Consider the following 18524-nt stretch of genomic DNA (forward strand, 5'->3'; position numbering starts at 1 on the left):
TCCCAGATTGTTAACCAAATAGATAACTGGTTCATAGGACTGCCAAAACTAAATTATTAAAAGAATTCATATCTGTATTTTTATTAACTCCATGGACTTCAGTGTTTAAAACTGACATTTTGGGTATGCTAAAGCTCTATAAACTTCACAAACACACTGAGCTAGTTCATAATACAACTTCAACTAAAAAAAATAGTTTAGGATTTGCTACTATTCTAATTGAGAAAGCCAAACTTGTAATGAACATTTGTTGACACATAATCACGTGCATGGTGACAAAGGGACATGAAATCATGAAAGGGTCAGCCTCTACTTATTGAAAGATTACCCATAAGCAAATTGCTAAAGACTCCCTGAATGTTAGTGAAGGATTAACGGTGGGAAGGAAAAGGTGTTATTCTGTAAGCTGAGAGATATTGCCAGTAATATTTCTTTTCACTTCCCAGTCACAGATGTAGAGAAAGACAGATAAGTCAGGCTAATATTACTGAAAAGGAGAACTTTGAAGGAAGTAGCACCTATCAAACGCCAATTCTTCTAGAGATTTCTTACGTTTTTGAGATACAGAAATTTATATGTTGCACTTATCTATTCTGGGGTTCTTAATCAGGAGTGTATCCGAAACTTGAGGGTTTTTGTTTGTTTTTTTTTTTTTTGCTGTTATTGTTGTTAGAGGCAAGAGTCTCACTATGTTGCTCAAGCTGAACTTAAACTCAGGTTCAAGCTGAGACTACAGGAACATGTCACTGTGCCCACCTTCAAGAAAATGTTTTTTAAAATGTTCAGTCCTTATTAGGTCTATTACATCAAAATCCTCAGGGGAAAGCCTACAATTGTAGATTTTTAACAAAATGTCCTCAGGTCACTGTAATGCACAATTCTGAGAATTAGTGCAGCAGACAATCACTTCAGTCTCATGTCTCACCCGCATGGCTAATTCCCTTTATCAGTTGAACATGTGACCAAAAAGAGAAAAGAGTAAGAGATAGTGTCATTTATTAAAGCTCCAGTTAAGTTTCCTGGCTATGGGTAGAACACAGACAAGTAAACTCAAAATCCAACTTGATTTTGCTATTTATAAGCTCCTTATCTCCCACCTTCCCACCAAGACATTCTAGGTTTGAGAGGAGGCTTTAGACTCTTATCTAAGTGGCTGTTTCTGCCAGGATGGGCAATAAGTCAGTTAATAATTTGTTCCACCTTCTGCTGAAGTGTTTCTCACTTCATCACCACCTATTCACTGCCAATCTGGTTTCCTCAAAGTCTTCCTGAAATTAATCTCTAGGCAAGTTTCAACTCACTCTCATTTTCAAACCAAAAATTATTAGACCCAAAGCTAAGGAGCGCCTTGTCTCAACACATAAACTGGAAGAATAACAAAGTAAGAGAAGAAAAAAAAAACTCTTCTTGACATTTTCCCTCATTACCTAATTTCCAAGTGACCTGCATATTTCTGATTGCTCTCCTTTTCCCTTCCCATTTTTCCCTCTTAAGCCTTGTGCCACTGAGAGATGATACATCAGTTTTTTAGAAAATTATCAGCAGCAGCAACATGTCCACTTATTGTAAATTGCTTTAGTTTTGTTTGAGTTTTAAAATAAAGCCTATTTCCAGGGCATATTTTCTTTCCTGTGTTGTTTTGTACTAATTAGGGGGGAAAAAAAGGAAAGAACAACCCTGCGTAGAAAAAAAGTTGAAAAGGTTTTACCTTTAACAAATTCACAGGTATTTTCCAAAGTGCGTTTTATAAAACTGTACCCTTTAATGCACCTTTAAAAGCATCAATATTTAAAATAAAATCTTAGACAATTATTTCAAAATAATTTGCATTTGCATTCAGGGAATGGTTGAGCTTCCAAATATAAAAAATTGACCCTTACCTATGTCAATGTTAAAACAAATATTTTGGAAAGAAAGTTGATTGATCTATACCTTGTCCAGTGCTTCAATATTTGCACCATGGAAAAGCAGTTTTTCTGCCAGTGAGGTGCTCTCACTATACACAGCATAATGGAGAGCAGTGTTGCGGTAGATATCCTTAAGGTTTGGATTGGTGCCATGTTCCAGCAGAATAACGGTGCAAGCCTCTTCCTGGCAATGGAAAGCCTGTCTGTATTAGACCAAGAAATAGATTGTAAATTCTAAGAAATTCAAAATAAACATTCCACAGGTTTCACCAACTAGTTATATTTAAATGAGATCAATTTATTTTAATTCTATGTATGCAAATCAAATCCATGTCATGCTAAAAGAGTTGGCTCTAATATACCTGTATCAAAGGTGTTCTATTTTCTTTGTCACAGATATCAATCTGGCATTTTCTGCTAACCAGGAGAGTGACCACTTTCACATGGTCACTGGCACAGGCCAAATGTAGAGCAGTTCTATGAGAGTTAGAGGACTTTTTAGGAAACTGTAGTGCAACATCTCAAAACATACAATCATTCATGTAACTGTAAAAATTGAATAGCATGTTTTTCCTCTGCCTTCAAAACAAATACTTAATTTTTTTGAAGAAAGCACATTACTTACTAGCTCTTATTGATCACTGCCTTAATAAAAACAGCAGCCTATTTGAATAGAAAGAGCTCAGTCTTTGGATTCAGTTCAACTAGGGCTTGAGTCCTACTTTAAACCCTGTCACTTACCAACTATTGCTTAGCCTTTCTGTATCTCAACTTCCTCATTAATAAAGATGACAATAGTAGCTACCTTATAGGACACCATCGTGATGCTTAAATGAGAAGTTATGTATTTAGAATAGTTCCTATAACAACTCAATAATTATAAGATTTTTGTTTTTTGAGACAAAGTCTCACTCTTTTGCCCAGGCTGGAGTGCAACGATGTAACTATAGCTCACTGCAGCCTGGAACTCCTGGGCTCAAGCGATCCTCCATCCCCAGCCTCCTGAGTAGCTGGGACTACAGATGTGCACCAGCATGCCCAGCTATTTATTTAAAAATTTTTGTAGAGTAAGAATCTCACTTTGTTGCCCAGGATGGTCTCAAACTCCTGGCACCAAGCAATCCTCTCACCTCAGCCTCCCAAAGTTCTGAGATTACATGTATGAGCCACTGCACCCAGCCAGATATTATAATTGTTACTATTAATACTACTTAAAAAAACATTTTAATTAGGTAAAAGACACAATTATACCTACTTTGCAGGATGGCTTAACGAGTAGATCACATTTTAATACTTCTGACATTGGAATGTCACTTATATTATTATAACTGTAATTGGTAGCATTTTAAAAATTATCGATATATAAAATAGCGGGGCATCTCAAATCCATGAGACCTTACATTAAGTAGAATATGGTGTACGCAGCAGGTCTAGGGCAGTTCTAGGCATATAACTGGCATGTAAATACATTTTAGTTCTTAAAGGTACTATGGGGATAGAACACTGAAATAATGCATTTTTTAAACAAATTAATTCCTTGATTTTCAAACAAATTGAAGACAAAGGAAACTCATGATTCAAATGAATACATATGGCTTATTTTATTCAATATTTATGCTTACAGAATATATGCAAATAAGACATTCCCATGATTAATATTAGTATTTAATACTGATAAACTTTTGAATGGGCAGTTAAAGCTTATCTTCTACTATTTTCTAACTTCAGAAATGCTTTTGTTTGAAAGTTGGGAGACAAAGTTTCAAGGAGATTAAGTCCCAATATTCCTATTTTAAATCTCTCAGCTTCTGCAGGCAGGGCAGGTAAACATGAAGTTTTTAAGGATAGAAGGGTCCTGAGAGATAGCAGAATATGTCTGCTACATAACAGGTACTCAGGTTATGTTTGATGAATGAATGGAATGAAAGAATGGATAAATACAGTTGGGGAGTTCAATATTTTTAAATAAACTCCTATAAAGCAATATTTTTGCAATAGTAATTATTTATAATGTTTTTATTTTTAAAGAATACAATTAAAATAAAATGATTAATCTATCATTGTTTGCATAAATTGAATGAATACATAAGAAAAACATATGTACATAATAAAATATATAGATAATAAAATCTGGAAACAGATAAAAACATTCCCTTTTTACTTCTGAAGAGGCTAAAAGTTCAAAGAAGATAACAATACACTCAATAATGATAAAAAATAGAAAGCAAGAAAATATTTTTAATATTGTAAGATTCATATTCCTGTCTTCCCAAGGATTATTCCTTTATTAATAAACTTTACTAGAAGTTTTGTACATGCTCACTGCAGCAATCACAGATAAGAAAAAGGAAAAGAACTTTACTTAATTGATTTTTTTCCTCACTAGCTATAACAAAATACATCTTCGCACATCAATATACTTCTGTATCTATTGCCACCTTCAATGGTCACATATTATTCCATCCTGTGGATGCAACTGAAATTTATTTATAGGATCCATTCTTTGGGTTCTTTTTAAAATAAGTGAGGTGAAAAGTAAAGTGCATGTATCTTTATTTCCTGAGGGTGTTTTAGTATAATGGAATTGATGGGTAAAGGGCATACATATTTTTTAATTGTAGTACTTACCACCAAATTATCTATTTGAAAAATAATCAGCAACTTAAACTTTAAGCAGGAGTATAAAACATCCTCACAAATATTGTGGATAGAAAACTGTTTCATTCCTCTTTTAATTTAAATTCTTATACCAGAAATGCGAAGGACTTTTTCCTATGTACACAAGTAACTTGCAGATCTGGAAAAGTGTACTTTGCCCAATTTTAGAGTGTTTGATGATTTGATTTGAAAGAATTCCCTGTCAAATGAAAATGTACTTTTCATCTAATGTGTATATATAACTGATATATATGACATATTATATCTGGTATATATGTATACGTATCAGTAATATATATATAACTTATGATATATAATAAACAACATAGGCCGGGCGCGGTGGCTCACACCTGTAATGCCAGCACTTTTGGAGGCGGAGGCGGGCAGATCACTTGAGGTCAGGAGTTCGAGACCAGCCTGGCCAACGTGGTGAAACCCCCTCTCTACTAAATATACAAAAATTAGCCAGGCACGCTGGCACCTGCCTGTAATCCAAGCTACTTGGGAGGCTGAGGTAGGAGAATTGCTTGAACCCGGCAGGCAGAGGTTGAAGTGAGCCAAGATTGTGCCATTGGACACCAGCCTGGGCAAAGAAGCGAGACTCCGACTCAAAAAAAAAAAAAAAAAGAATATAATGAATTCCCTATAAAATGAAAACATACTTTTCATCTGAAAATACATATATATATATGATATAGTAAATATTTTTCAAGTAAGCTCTCTTATCTGAGAACTTTTCGCCTACTGAAATAACTCACGGTATTTTTGATAGGGGAATGAGTTCTCTCATTAGGCACCTCCTATAATGTATATAAACCATGTTTTCAACGTGTACGTTAAAAATAACAACACTGTGTATGCTTAACTTTGTGAGTTAAATCACTCAAATTCTCCAACTGCTACAGCCAGGGAATTATGAGGGATGGAAAACAGCTGAGAGTCCGTTTGGCTCCGTCGCTCTGAGGGTGCCCGGAGCCCTGAAAGGCCCCGTCCCAGGGGCTGCGGGGAAGCCGGGCCTGGGGACCCCCTCCCACCCCGGGCTGAGCCCCCGCTATCTGTGCTGCTTGTCCAGGGCGTCCAGGTCTCCACTCCTGCGCGCCAGGCAGCGCTCCATCCCCGCGGCGTCGCCCTTGACAGCTGCCCTGTGGATCTTCTCCAGTTCGGAGTCCCGGATTCGGTATCCGAACCCGTGTAGACATGTTCTATGGAGCCCTGGGCCGTCTGGCCCCTGCGGCTCCCAAAGCCAAATAACTTCATAGTGGTGACTTCTCAGACCCCCACCTCCCGCTCTTGAGCGGGGGCAGCTCCCTGTCACCTTTTCACCACCCCCCTCCCCCGACCCCTGCCGACCTCCCTGTCACCTTTTCACCAACCCCCTCCCCCGACCCCGGCCGACCCAGCCCCAAATCCCCTATCCAACCCCAAATCCCTGATCCAACCCCAAATCCGCGATCAACCCCCAATCCGCTATCCCAAATCTGTGATCTACTCCACAGTCCGCGATCCAGCCCGGTCCACCACAGCCTTCAGCAGCGACACTCGCAGCCTCCGACCTCTCAGGCCGAGTGAGCCTCGCAAAGCCCTTGGGCGCGCGCCTGCACGGCGGTTGCTGCCCGGCTCCCGGAAGCCGCTCCCTGGCGGCGCGCGCCGGCAGGTGGGGCTGCAGCTCTGGGCGGGCGCCGATGGGCTCGCCGGTCCTCTTTGGATCGCCCGGGCGGCCCCAGGATCGCAGGAGCGCCGCCAGCCCGGCCTGAGAAGGAGGGCCTGTCTGGCATTGCAGACCGCCCCGCTCCTCCTCGGAAGGGAGATAGGGTGCTGGCAAGGGCACTCCGCGGCCACCTGGGTGGCTTCGCGGATGGCCCGGCTTCACACTGAGGCTCTGGCCCTGGAGTCTGTGTGGCTAGTGTCAGGTAGCTGGAGAGTCATGAAGGCAGAGTCAGGGGCTGCTCCTTCCCCCACCAGCCCTCGCTGCTGCCAGTACCCCACGCACGGTTTGCAGCTGCAGATCTGGCACTGGCGTGGGATGGCGGAGCTTCCCTTGGATGGCCTCAGGGTCGCAGAGCGCACAGCCCACCTGGCCTGAAGTTCCGCTCCTCTTGGGCATCTCTCTGGATCCTGGGCCCTGGCGCTGGGCACTCTGTATCCACACGGATGAAACTGAGCGGCTGCTGGCGGGGCCCGTCGCCTGATTTTACCGCCTGGGGGTCTGGCCTCAGTATCCGCGCTGCTGGGGTTGGGCCTGGTCTGGGGTGTCCAGTCACTTACTGCCGGTGCACCACGTCTAGACTGCAGCTGCGGCTCCGATGCTGGTGTGAGCTTGCGGGCCTGGTACCTGATGTCCTCAGGGTCAAGTGCATCGCCCGCCCACTTGAGGGGTTGCTGTGACTTGGCCTCCTCCAAGAACGCAGGGGCCGCCGGGGCTGGCTCTTCGTGGTAACCGGGATGGTATTGAGCAGCAGATTTTCACCCTGGTGCCATTGCTGTGCGGACTGCCTGACTTGGGCGCCCAGGCACCGGCCTCAGGGTGCGCGTGGCAGCTGTGTGTGCGGGTAGGGTGAGTGGCACGGAGGGTCAGGGGTTGCTTCGTCATCTCTGCCTGTGTGCAACTTGCAGTTTTGCAGTTTTCTGCAGCAGCTGAGGTGCTGGCGCAGGAAAGCGGAGCTCCCTTGGATGGCGTCAGGTTTGCAGGCACAGAGCACAGCCCACCAGGCCTGAGGGTCCGCTCACGGGCCATGGTGGTTGAGTTCTCCGTGGAAACTGGGATGGGGTGAACGGCCAGTTCCTGTCCTTTGGCAGTCTGGCCAACTGCCAGACTTAGCCGCTGCCGCCCAGGCATCTGTCTCTAGGGTTGCCGCTACTTGGATAGAAGTGGGGATCGGGGTGGGGCGTGGAGCGTCACTGGTTGCCAGGCCAGCACTGTCTTTGCAACATATTCAGATGGTGGCGGGCAGCTCGGGCACCAGCATGGGCTGGCGGGGCTCCCCTGGAAGGCCCTCAGATTGCTCACAGCATTGTCCCAGGGCTTCCTTGGCCTGTGCCATGTGGGCAAGGTAGGGGGGAGCTTCCAAGGCTTCTATCCCAACTCTAGCTATTTCTAGCTATTTTCTCTTGAGTTATTTTGCGTCTATCTCAGTTTTATTTGCAAAAATAGTATATGCAAAATACATCGAGTGAATGTACATCAGGCATATAGAAGATCTGGCAGAAACACGTTTTCTCATGCCCATTTCCAGTCAGTATTTGAACACAGAGGCTTCCATGGTTTTGATTCTTTCCACAAAAGGATAGTTTTGTCTGTTTTCACCATTTACATAAGTGAAACTATACATTATATAATTTTTATGTTCATTCACTAAACATGCTTGTGACACATCATTTTGCTCCTATTGATTATTCATTAATTTTATTTTGTAATACTCAATTTTATGACTATACCACAGGTTTGAGGCCTTTGCTTGTTTTGTTTTTAATCCATTCCACTACTGATAGACACAAAAGCAGTTTCTGATTTGAGGCTATCATGAATAAACCTGCTACGAACGAATCAGATATACACGTTTTTCTGTAATAATATTTTCACTTTTCTTGAGTTTAAGTACATAAGAGTGGATTTTCTGGGTTATAAAATAAGTATATATTTGGCATTGTATGAAATGGGGAGACATTTTCCTAAGTGGTTGTACCATCTTAAACTACAATGAAAATGTTTGAGAGAATCAGTTCCACTTTCTAACCAACACTTGATGCTGTCAGTTGTTTTAGTGTTATCCATTCTTATGGGATATAACTGCTGAGTAACTGTCTGCCTTCCCAATAACACAGAAAATTGAGGGCCCAGAGGACAGTTTTATTTTCATATTTGACATCTTCTATTATTTTTTATAGAAGGGTGATTTGGGTAGTAAAATTGTCTTTCAATTTTCTAGGTTGTCTCTGAATCTTACTGGGGTTCCTTGTCCTAAACCACATTCAGAAATTTTCACGACCAACTTCTTTTTATCTTTGTAATACCAGGCCAATGAGGGACTGCATTCCTGAGACTTTTTAAGTACTTTTTGTGTGTATGATGGTCTAATAATCATAGCCTTAAAACTTTCTGGCTGGGCATGGTGGCTCATGGCTGTAATCCCAGCACTTCGAGAGGCCAAGGCGGGTGGATCACCTGAAGTCGGGAGTTTGAGACCAGCCTGACCAACGTGGAGAAACCCCAACTCTACTAAAAATAAAAAAAAATTAGCTGGGCATGGTGGCACATGCCTGTAATCCCAGCTACTTGGGAGGCAGGAGCTACTTGGGCTGAGGCAGGAGAATCGCTTGAACCCACGAAGTGGGGGTTGTAGTTAGCCGAGATCACACCATTGCACTCCAGCCTGGGCAACAAGAGTGAAATTCCGTCTCAAAAAAAAAAAAAAGAAAAAGAAAAAGAATCTCAGACTTCTGGGAGACACTGAATTTGTGAATATGTACAGCATGTCACAATAACTTTTTTTTTTTTTGAGACCAAGTCTCACTCTGCTGTCCAAGCTGGAGTGCAGTGGCCCATCTCAGCTCACTGCAACTTCTGTCTCCTAGATTCAAGCAATTCTCCTGTCTTGGCCTCCCGAGTAGCTGGGATTACAGGTGCTGCAACCATGCCTGGCTAATTTTTGTATTTTTATAGAGACAGAGTTTCACATATTGGCCAGGCTGGTCTCGAACTCTTCACCTCAGATGATCCACCTGCCTCAGCCAATGGGTGGATTGTTAACTCAAAATACGCACCATTGAATACTGAGGAAAATGTATAGCCATCAACACCAGCAGCTGAGATGAGAGTTGAGATACCAGAAATGCCCCAGCATGTAACTCCTCTTTTAATTCACACACACACACACACACACACACACACACACACACACACACGTACACTCATGGTAACCAGTTCAGGATGGACACAGAAACAGTCACAGTCTTTTTTGGGAACACACTCCCCTGTGACACTTAGATCCTAATGCTGACTCCAATTCCCTCCCGGGACCTCCCCTCTCCTTGCAGCATGCTAGGCTTTCCCTTAGAAAACTCCATGTCATTTCATTCAGTGGAACATCCATCAGCTTCACCCACAGTGTCTGCATGTCTCTGTCCATAGCAAATGTTTTTATTACTTTAAAATATAGATTTTTACCTTAACTAGCCAAGACTTAGGACCCTTTTTCCCAGCTCTTTTAGATGAAGTAATAAATGCAAATATTAGAGATGTGTATATGTGTATAATGTTGCCTAGTTGTACAAATTAGCCTTAACAAAACTCCTGATTTAAATTATTTAATTGTGAGAAGGGCGATTCTAACTCAACACACCAATGAAATAAAAGCCTTATCCCTCTGCTCTGCCAAAATATCCCATTTAGAGCCTGCGTGTGTGTGTACACACACGTGTGCACTCATCCCCATCTGACCGTATCAAATTATTATTTAAACTAGATATTTTTACTTTGTTTCATAGTAGTAATGGTTTCTGGAATGGAAAAAAAAAAAGGAGAATAAAACTGTTTAAATGTATCTCCAGGTGAACGCTGTGGCCACTGCACCGACCCCGCCGATGGCGCCCAGTACCTGCGTCTCAGGAAGAGGTTCTGGCGGGGCCTCCGCCTGAGGCCGTGCCCCTGGGACCTGTCCCGCGTCCACGTGAACGCGGAGCGCAACATTCACCATCCCCTCCCTGAAACAGCGGTCCCTGAGGTGCTCCACAGGCAGGGCCGAGCTGGGCGAGGGGGAGCCCAGGCCCTGCACCGGCCGCCCTGAGCGGCGGGGACGCAAGAAGAGCTCGCCGTCTCCAACAGCCCCTACCCCAGACGCGGGACCTGGGACCAGAGAGGACCTGGAGCCCCCGCCCCACGGCTGCCAGGAGGCTGACAGGGACAGCTCCTGGGGGGGCTACCGCCCCGAGGCCGTTCTGCCAGAACTTGAGCCACTTGGGAAGGGGCAGCGCCCCACCCCTGAAGAGGAACCTGTGTCCTGGAGGCAGCAGCCTGGGAGCTCCTCCTCTGAGGACAGGGCAGAGGCGAGTGACTCTGGCGGCGCAGCGCTGGCTTTCCCGTCCGAGGAGGAGAGCTGCGGGGCTGGGTGAGCTGGACCAGGGAGCATGGCTGGCTGCTCTCGGCCTCCGATGGGGAGTGGACAGTTTAGGGGGTTGCCCCCGTGCCAGCCGGTCTGCTGGCCACGCTGAGCTTCATTACCGCCTCACCTGCCTGCGCAGGCGCCTAGCACCCCAGGCTGGAGCTTTTGGCCATGCTGGTCAACTTCCCCAATGAGCCTCCGCTGCCTGGGAACAGCAAGGCCAGGGCTACACCGCCCTGCACTTGGCAGCCATGTACCTTGGAGATGGTGAAGCTGCTAGTCAGGACCTAGGACGCCGATGTGGACATCAGGGACTACATTGGGAAAAGGTCCTCCCAGTATGTGAGTCAGAGCATTACAGAAGAGATCGAGACCCTGGTGGGAGTCCTGGACGAGGACGACGGGGAGAGCACCGCCAGCAGCGGGGGTGGGTACTGAAAGATTTAAAAGATGCCCCCTCCATTTCATCACCTACAAACTCTCACACGTCCTGGAAGATGGGGGGACCCTCTTCACCATCACCACTTGGCTGAAGGTGGTTCAGAGGCGAAGCCAAGGATTCCAGGGCGCACAGCCTCGGGCAGGACTAATGGACTTAAAAAACACAGGCTCAACAAAATCCACTTCACAACCCAGATGGTTCACATCACACCCTCTTTCAGGGACCCAGAGCAGCCACTGGAAGAGAAGGAGTAGGAACGCTCTCTTAAAGGCCACTTATCCTATTCCTTCAAATTAAGACCAAAGTCCAATGTATTTAGGTAAAAATAATTCTTTTAGAAAATGCTAAGGTTTGTCTTCTGAAATTTAATAACAGAAACAAAAAAAGAACACTAGATGTAAGGAAGTGGGACCAGAAAAGACAAACTAAACTATCCTTACTAGGTTGGAATGGATGGGGTGGAGTTCCCATCAGGCTAGCAATCTGGGGAAAGTGGTTTTTTTTGTTTTGTTTTGTTTTGTTTGGCGGGGGGGCACGGAGTCTCGCTCTGTCGCCCAGGATGGAATGGCCTTTGATATGTCAATGTTTTATTGTAAATCGTGACAGACTATCTACATAGAATACTCATGATTTACAATCTGAGATTGTCAACCCAGCCAGTAACCTATGTAGCACTGAATTCAAATACCAGAAAAAAGACCCAGATTCCCTCACCACCTAGCAGAGCTCAAGTGAGCTACACAGCCTGGTAGGGAATGGGGAGTAATTAAAAGGTTGTAAGCAGGTACTACTATAGTCAGATGAGTTTTTGACAGGTTATTCTAAAAGCACTGAGAAAAGAAAACTGTTGTAGTATTCCAGATAAGATCATGTGGTCTGTAAAAGGACAGTGTCAAGGATATAGGAAAGAACAATCAAGGAATTTCAAAGGGTAAACTGGATGTGATTATATAGTACCACATCAAATGAACATCAGGCTCAAAGAAGGCACGGGGGAGCAGGAGGCTGCTTTCCCCAGGGACTCTCTTTCCCAGGCTTGCCCAGCAGTCCTCACAAATGACATATATATATATATATATATATATATATATATATATATATATATACACACCATCATTCTGAGCAAACTATCGCAACGACAAAACCAAACACCACATGTTCTCACTCATAGGTGGAAATTGAACAATGAGAACACTTGGACACAGGATGGGGAACATCACACACCGGGGCCTGTCATGGGGTTGGGGGAGGTGGGAGGGATAGCATTAGGAGATATACCTAATGTAAATGATGAGTTAATGGGTGCAGCACATCAACATGGCACATGTATACATATGTAACAAACCTGCACATTGTGAACATGCATGCTAGAACTTAAAGTATAATAAAAATAAAAAATAAAAAAAGTCTTCCTCAAGTTTACCATCAAAAAGTGCTACACATGATTTGCAAGTATTTTCTTCCATCTCGTGAGTTGTTTTTTCACTTTCTTGATGGTGTCCTTTGAAGTGCAAAAATGTTTAAATTTGATGAAGTCCAATTCATCAATTTTTATTCTTGTTGCTGGTCTCATATTTAAGAAAACTTTGCCAAATTCAAGGTCATGATAATTTACTCCTATGTTTGCTTCTCAGGATTTTATAGTTTTAGTCCTTATGTTTATGTGGATTAGCTCAAAATGGGTCCATTTGATCCATTGTTTTTGCATCCATAGTTTTTGTATATGGTGTTGGGTAAAGGTATTACTCCAGGTTTTGCATATGTTTACATATCTAGTTGTCCCTGTGCCAGTTTTCAAACATCTTTCCCCCACTGAATAATCTTGGCACCCTTGTGGAAAATCAGTGTTTATATATGTATGGGTTCATATCTGACTCTCAATTCTATCCCACTCGTCTATACATCTATCCTTTTGCCAGTATTATATTGTCCTGATTACCATTGTCTTGTAGTAAGTTTTAAAGTCAGTAAGTATGAGTTCTCCTACTTTGTTCTCATTTTCAAAAGATTATTTTGGCTATTCTTAGTCCTTTGCAATTCCATATGAGTTTGAGAGTCAGCTTGTCGATTTTACAGAGAACTCATCTGGGATTCTGACAGGAATGAAGTTAAATCTGTAGACGAGTTTAGGGAGGACTGCCATCTTAACAATGTTAAGCCTTCGGTCCATGATCATGGGATACTTTTACATTTATTTAGATCTTCTTTCATTTCTTTCAACAATATTCTATAGTTTTCAGAGTACAAGTTTTACACTTCTTAAATTTATTAGTATTTTATTCTTGTTGATGCTATGATAAATGAAGTTGCTTTCTTAATTTCATTTTCTGATTGCTCATTGTGAGTATGTAGTACTCAGTTAAAGTGTGTCAAATACTATTGATTTTTGCATATTGATCTTGTATCCTGCAACCCTGAAGAACACAAGGGATTTGTGTCTGGCATACATAAGGAACAATTACAATTCAGTAATGAAAAGACAAAACAACCCAATTAGAGATGGATAATTCAAGAATGGATAAAAAAACTGCAATACATGCAAACAAATGGAATCTTATTCAGCAATTTAAAAAGTGAGCTATCAAGCCATGAAAAAACACAGAAGAACCCTAAATGTATACTGCCGGGTGAAAGAAGCCAGTCTGAAAAGGATACATACTACATGATATTATATGACATTCTGGGAGAGGCAAAATTAGAGAGTAAAAAGATCAGTAATGACCTTTGACAAAATTCAACAACCCTTCATGCTAAAAACTCTCAATAAATTAGGTATTGATGGGACGTATTTCAAAATAATAAGAGCTATCTATGACAAACCCACAGCCAATATCATACTGAATGGGCAAAAACTGGAAGCATTCCCTTTGAAAATGGGCACAAGACAGGGATGCCCTCTCTCACCACTCCTATTCAACAAAGTGTTGGAAGTTCTGGCCAGGGCAATTCGGCAGCAGAAGGAAATAAAGGGTATTCAATTAGGAAAAGAGGAAGTCAAATTGTCCCTGTTTGCAGACGACATGATTGTATATCTAGAAAACCCCATTGTCTCAGCCCAAAATCTCCTTAAGCTGATAAACAACTTCAGCAAAGTCTCAGGATACAAAATCAATGTACAAAAATCACAAGCATTCTTATACACCAACAACAGACAGAGAGCCAAATCATGAGTGAACTCCCATTCACAATTGCTTCAAAGAGAATAAAATACCTAGGAATCCAACTTACAAGGGATGTGAAGGACCTCTTCAAGGAGAACTACAAACCACTGCGCAAAGAAATAAAAGAGGATACAAACAAATGGAAGAACATTCCATGCTCATGGGTAGGAAGAATCAATATCGTGAAAATGGCCATACTGCCCAAGGTAATTTACAGATTCAATGCCATCCCCATCAAGCTACCAATGCCTTTCTTCACAGAATTGGAAAAAACTACTTTAAAGTTCATATGGAACCAAAAAAGAGCCCGCATCGCCAAGTCAATCCTAAGCCAAAAGAACAAAGCTGGAGGCATCACACTACCTGACTTCAAACTATACTACAAGGCTACAGTAACCAAAACAGCATCGTACTGGTACCAAAACAGAGATATAGATCAATGGAACAGAACAGAGCCCTCAGAAATAACACCACATATCTACAACTATCTGATCTTTGACAAACCTGAGAAAAACAAGCAATGGGGAAAGGATTCCCTATTTAATAAATGGTGCTGCAAAAACTGGCTAGCAATATGTAGAAAGCTGAAACTGGATCTCTTCCTTACACCTTATACAAAAATCAATTCAAGATGGATTAAAGACTTAAACGTTAAACCTAAAACCATAAAAACCCTAGAAGAAAACCTAGGCATTACCATTCAGGACATAGGCATGGGCAAGGACTTCATGTCTAAAACACCAAAAGCAATGGCAACAAAAGACAAAATTGACAAATGGGATCTAATTAAACTAAAGAGCTTCTGCACAGCAAAAGAAACTACCATCAGAGTGAACAGGCAACCTACAAAATGGGAGAAAATTTTTGCAACCTACTCATCTGACAAAGGGCTAATATCCAGAATCTACAATGAACTCAAACAAGTTTACAAGAATAAAACAAACAACCCCATCAAAAAGTGGGCAAAGGACATGAACAAACACTTCTCAATAGAAGACATTTATGCAGCCAAAAAACACATGAAAAAATGCTCACCATCACTGGCCATCAGAGAAATGCAAATCAAAACCACAATGAGATACCATCTCACACCAGTTAGAATGGCAATCATTCAAAAGTCAGGAAACAACAGGTGCTGGAAAGGATGTGGAGAAATAGGAACACTTTTACACTGTTGGTGGGATTGTAAACTAGTTCAACCATTGTGGAAGTCAGTGTGGCAATTCCTCAAGGATCTAGAACTAGAAATACCACTTGACCCAGCCATCCCATTACTGGGTATATACCCAAAGGACTATAAATCATGCTGCTATAAAGACACATGCACACGTATGTTTATTGCGGCATTATTCATGATAGCAAAGACTTGGAACCAACCCAAATGTCCAACAATGATAGATTGGATTAAGAAAATGTGGCACATATACACCATGGAATACTATGCAGCCATAAAAAATGATAAGTTCATGTCCTTTGTAGGGACATGGATGAAATTGGAAATCATCATTCTCAGTAAACTATCGCAAGAACAAAAAACCAAACACTGCATGTTCTCACTCATAGGTGGGAATTGAACAATGAGATCACATGGACAAAGGAAGGGGAATATCACACTCTGGGGACTGTTGTGGGGTGGGGGGAGGGGGGGAGGGATAGCATTGGGAGATATACGTAATGCTAGATGACGAGTTAGTGGGTGCAGCGCACCAGCATGGCACATGTATACATATGTAACTAACCTGTATAATGTGCACATGTACCCTAAAACTTAAAGTATAATAATAAAAAATAAATAAATAAATAAAAGAAACTGTTCTACATAATACTGTAATGGTGGGTACACGACATTATGCATTTGTCAAATCCAAAAATCTGTAAAACACAGAGTGAACCCTAATGTAAACTACAAAATTCAGATATAAGTATCAGTTCATCAAATCTATTAAATGTAGCACAGTAACGCAAGGTGTTAAGAGTTGGGAAAACTGGGCGGGGGCACTGTAGGGGAGCATATGTGAACCTCTGTACTTTTCTATTTTTTCCAAAACTGCTAAAAAAAAATCTATTATGTTTTTAAAATAAAATGATCCCTAGCAGGAAAAAAATATGGCAAAAGATCTCAACAAATATTTCCCCAAAGAAGATATACACATGGCCAATAAGCATGAGATAAGACACTGGACATTACCTTCAATAGGAAAATACAAATCAAAACCACAATGAGATACAATTTCACATATATTAGAATGGCTACAATTAAAAAGTCACACAGTAAGTGTTTGTGAAAATGTGGAGCAACTGAAATTTTAATACACTGCTGGAGGGAATAAAAAATAATGCAGCCATTTCAAAAAGCAGTTTGGCAGTTCCTCAATTAGACAGTTATCATGCATCTGAGCAATTCTGCTCCTAGATAAACACCGAAGAGAAATGTCTACACAAAAACTTGTAAACCAACATTTATAGCAGCATTATTCATAATAGCCAAAAGGGGTAAACAATGTCCTAAGTGTCCATTAACTGACAAGTGCATAAACAAAATCCAGTGTATCCATGTAACAAAGTATCATGTGGCCATAAAAAGTAAGTACTGATACATGTTACGGCATAGACAAACCTTGCAAGCATTATGCCAAGTGACAGAATCCAGTAACAAAAGCCCATATGATAGATAATCCCATTTATATGAAACACACGTAATAGGGAATCCAGAGGCAGAAAGGTTGGTGATTGCCAGCGCTACAACTGTGGGGATGCAGATGATGGATGTGGAGAGACGGAATTGAAAGCTAAAGGCACAGGAGGCAGGGTGTTGTGATCCATGCCTGTACTCCTAGCTACTAGGGAGGCTGAGATGGGAGGACTGCTTGAGCCCAGTAGTTCAAGGCTGCACTAAGCTATGATTACACCACTGCACTCCAGCCTGGGCTGGTTGACTGAGCAAGACCCCATCTCTTAAAAAAATGAATAAATAGAAATAAAATAAGGTAAAGGGCATAGGATTTCATTTGTAATTTTTTTTGAGGTGGAAAAACAATTCTAAAATTGATTGGAGTGTTGGTTCCCAACATCTGTGAATATACTAAAAACCACTGAACTATATACTTTGAGTGGGTGAATTACATGGCATGTGAATTACCAATAAAGCTGTTTTAGAAATCCTAATATTTGCTGTGCTATAACTGCAGCAAAGTACCGCAGGGCAATAATTGCAGAGCCAGCCCTACCGTTACAGTATGACACAGGAAAACTTAAAACTGCACTTACGATCAAGCTAGATGCAGAGCATATTAGCACAGCAAAAATAATTGACTACACTAAAGACCCATCCTTCAAGGATTACAGAATTTAAGTGCTGAAAAGGAGAGTACAACTCCTCTGTTTTTTAAAAAAAGGTAAGAACTCACAAATTAATTAGTCACTTGTAAAATTCTGGATAGCTAAGAGATTTTCAAATATAATTTAAAAGAAAACACATGACCAAGACAATAATGGAAATCTATAGATAAATTTACTATTACCTTTAGCTTCTGAACACACAGCCAAAAATCCATCTTCTGTCACTGCTTTAAACAAAGGTCTGTCTCCTTATGTATCTCTGCCCAGGAACACTTTCTTGTTAGCAGAATCCAGTAAAACAAATTTAAACACACTATCCAACATACAAATTGTTTGCTCAATTCCTCTTTTGTCATAAAGATGAAGGATTATGTCACCATCCACTTTGGTCTGGTATTCAAATTCAAAACGGTGCTGCACCTTAGGAAGCAATAGCAAAACCAAAACGTTATAGACTCCTTGTGCATTCACTAATAATTTTTTATCACAAAGTTGCTTCAGCATTTCTGGAGCTCTAAAATCATTTCATGCACTTTGGTGATTTAGGAGAATCATAGCATTTTCAAATTAGCGTTTGCTTCAACTCATAATTCTGCAAATTCTGTTCAATATAAAGCTGAACCCATGAAAGTTTTAGTTGCAGTCTGATAAACAGAATATAATGGGAGTGTACCAGAATAGTAACCTGTGGAAGAATGGAAATTCATATTATATACATATTATGCATGTGATACATAAATATTTTTATATATGCAGATTGAGTATCCCTTATCTGAAATGTTTGGAACCAGAAGTGTTTTGGGTTTCGGAATTTTTTTTTGGATTTTAGAATATTTGCATCTACATGAGATATCTTGGGGATGAGACCCAAGTCTAAACGTGAAATTCACTTATGTTTCATATATCTTATCCACATAGC

General features: G+C 41.5%; 1 protein-coding gene and 1 pseudogene across 1 annotated transcript in view; one reads left to right on the top strand and one right to left on the bottom strand.

The window, feature by feature from the left end:
• ANKRD20A1 (ankyrin repeat domain 20 family member A1) overlaps window positions 1-5882 on the bottom strand; it is a 45759-nt gene extending 39877 nt beyond the window's left edge. Inside the window, 4 exon segments of the mRNA XM_054658176.2 lie at window positions 1934-2106; window positions 2270-2384; window positions 5618-5750; window positions 5753-5882. Of these exon segments, the coding sequence (XP_054514151.1) occupies window positions 1934-2106; window positions 2270-2384; window positions 5618-5750; window positions 5753-5822 (491 nt within the window). The 5' untranslated portion in view covers window positions 5823-5882.
• A 4353-nt stretch (window positions 5883-10235) lies between these two features.
• Window positions 10236-12180, top strand: LOC100614067 (ankyrin repeat domain-containing protein SOWAHC-like; annotated as a pseudogene).
• Window positions 12181-18524: the final 6344 nt, after the last annotated feature.

The sequence above is a fragment of the Pan troglodytes genome, chromosome 11 (genome assembly GCF_028858775.2).
Source record: "Pan troglodytes isolate AG18354 chromosome 11, NHGRI_mPanTro3-v2.0_pri, whole genome shotgun sequence".
NCBI classification, from domain to species: Eukaryota; Metazoa; Chordata; class Mammalia; order Primates; family Hominidae; genus Pan; species Pan troglodytes.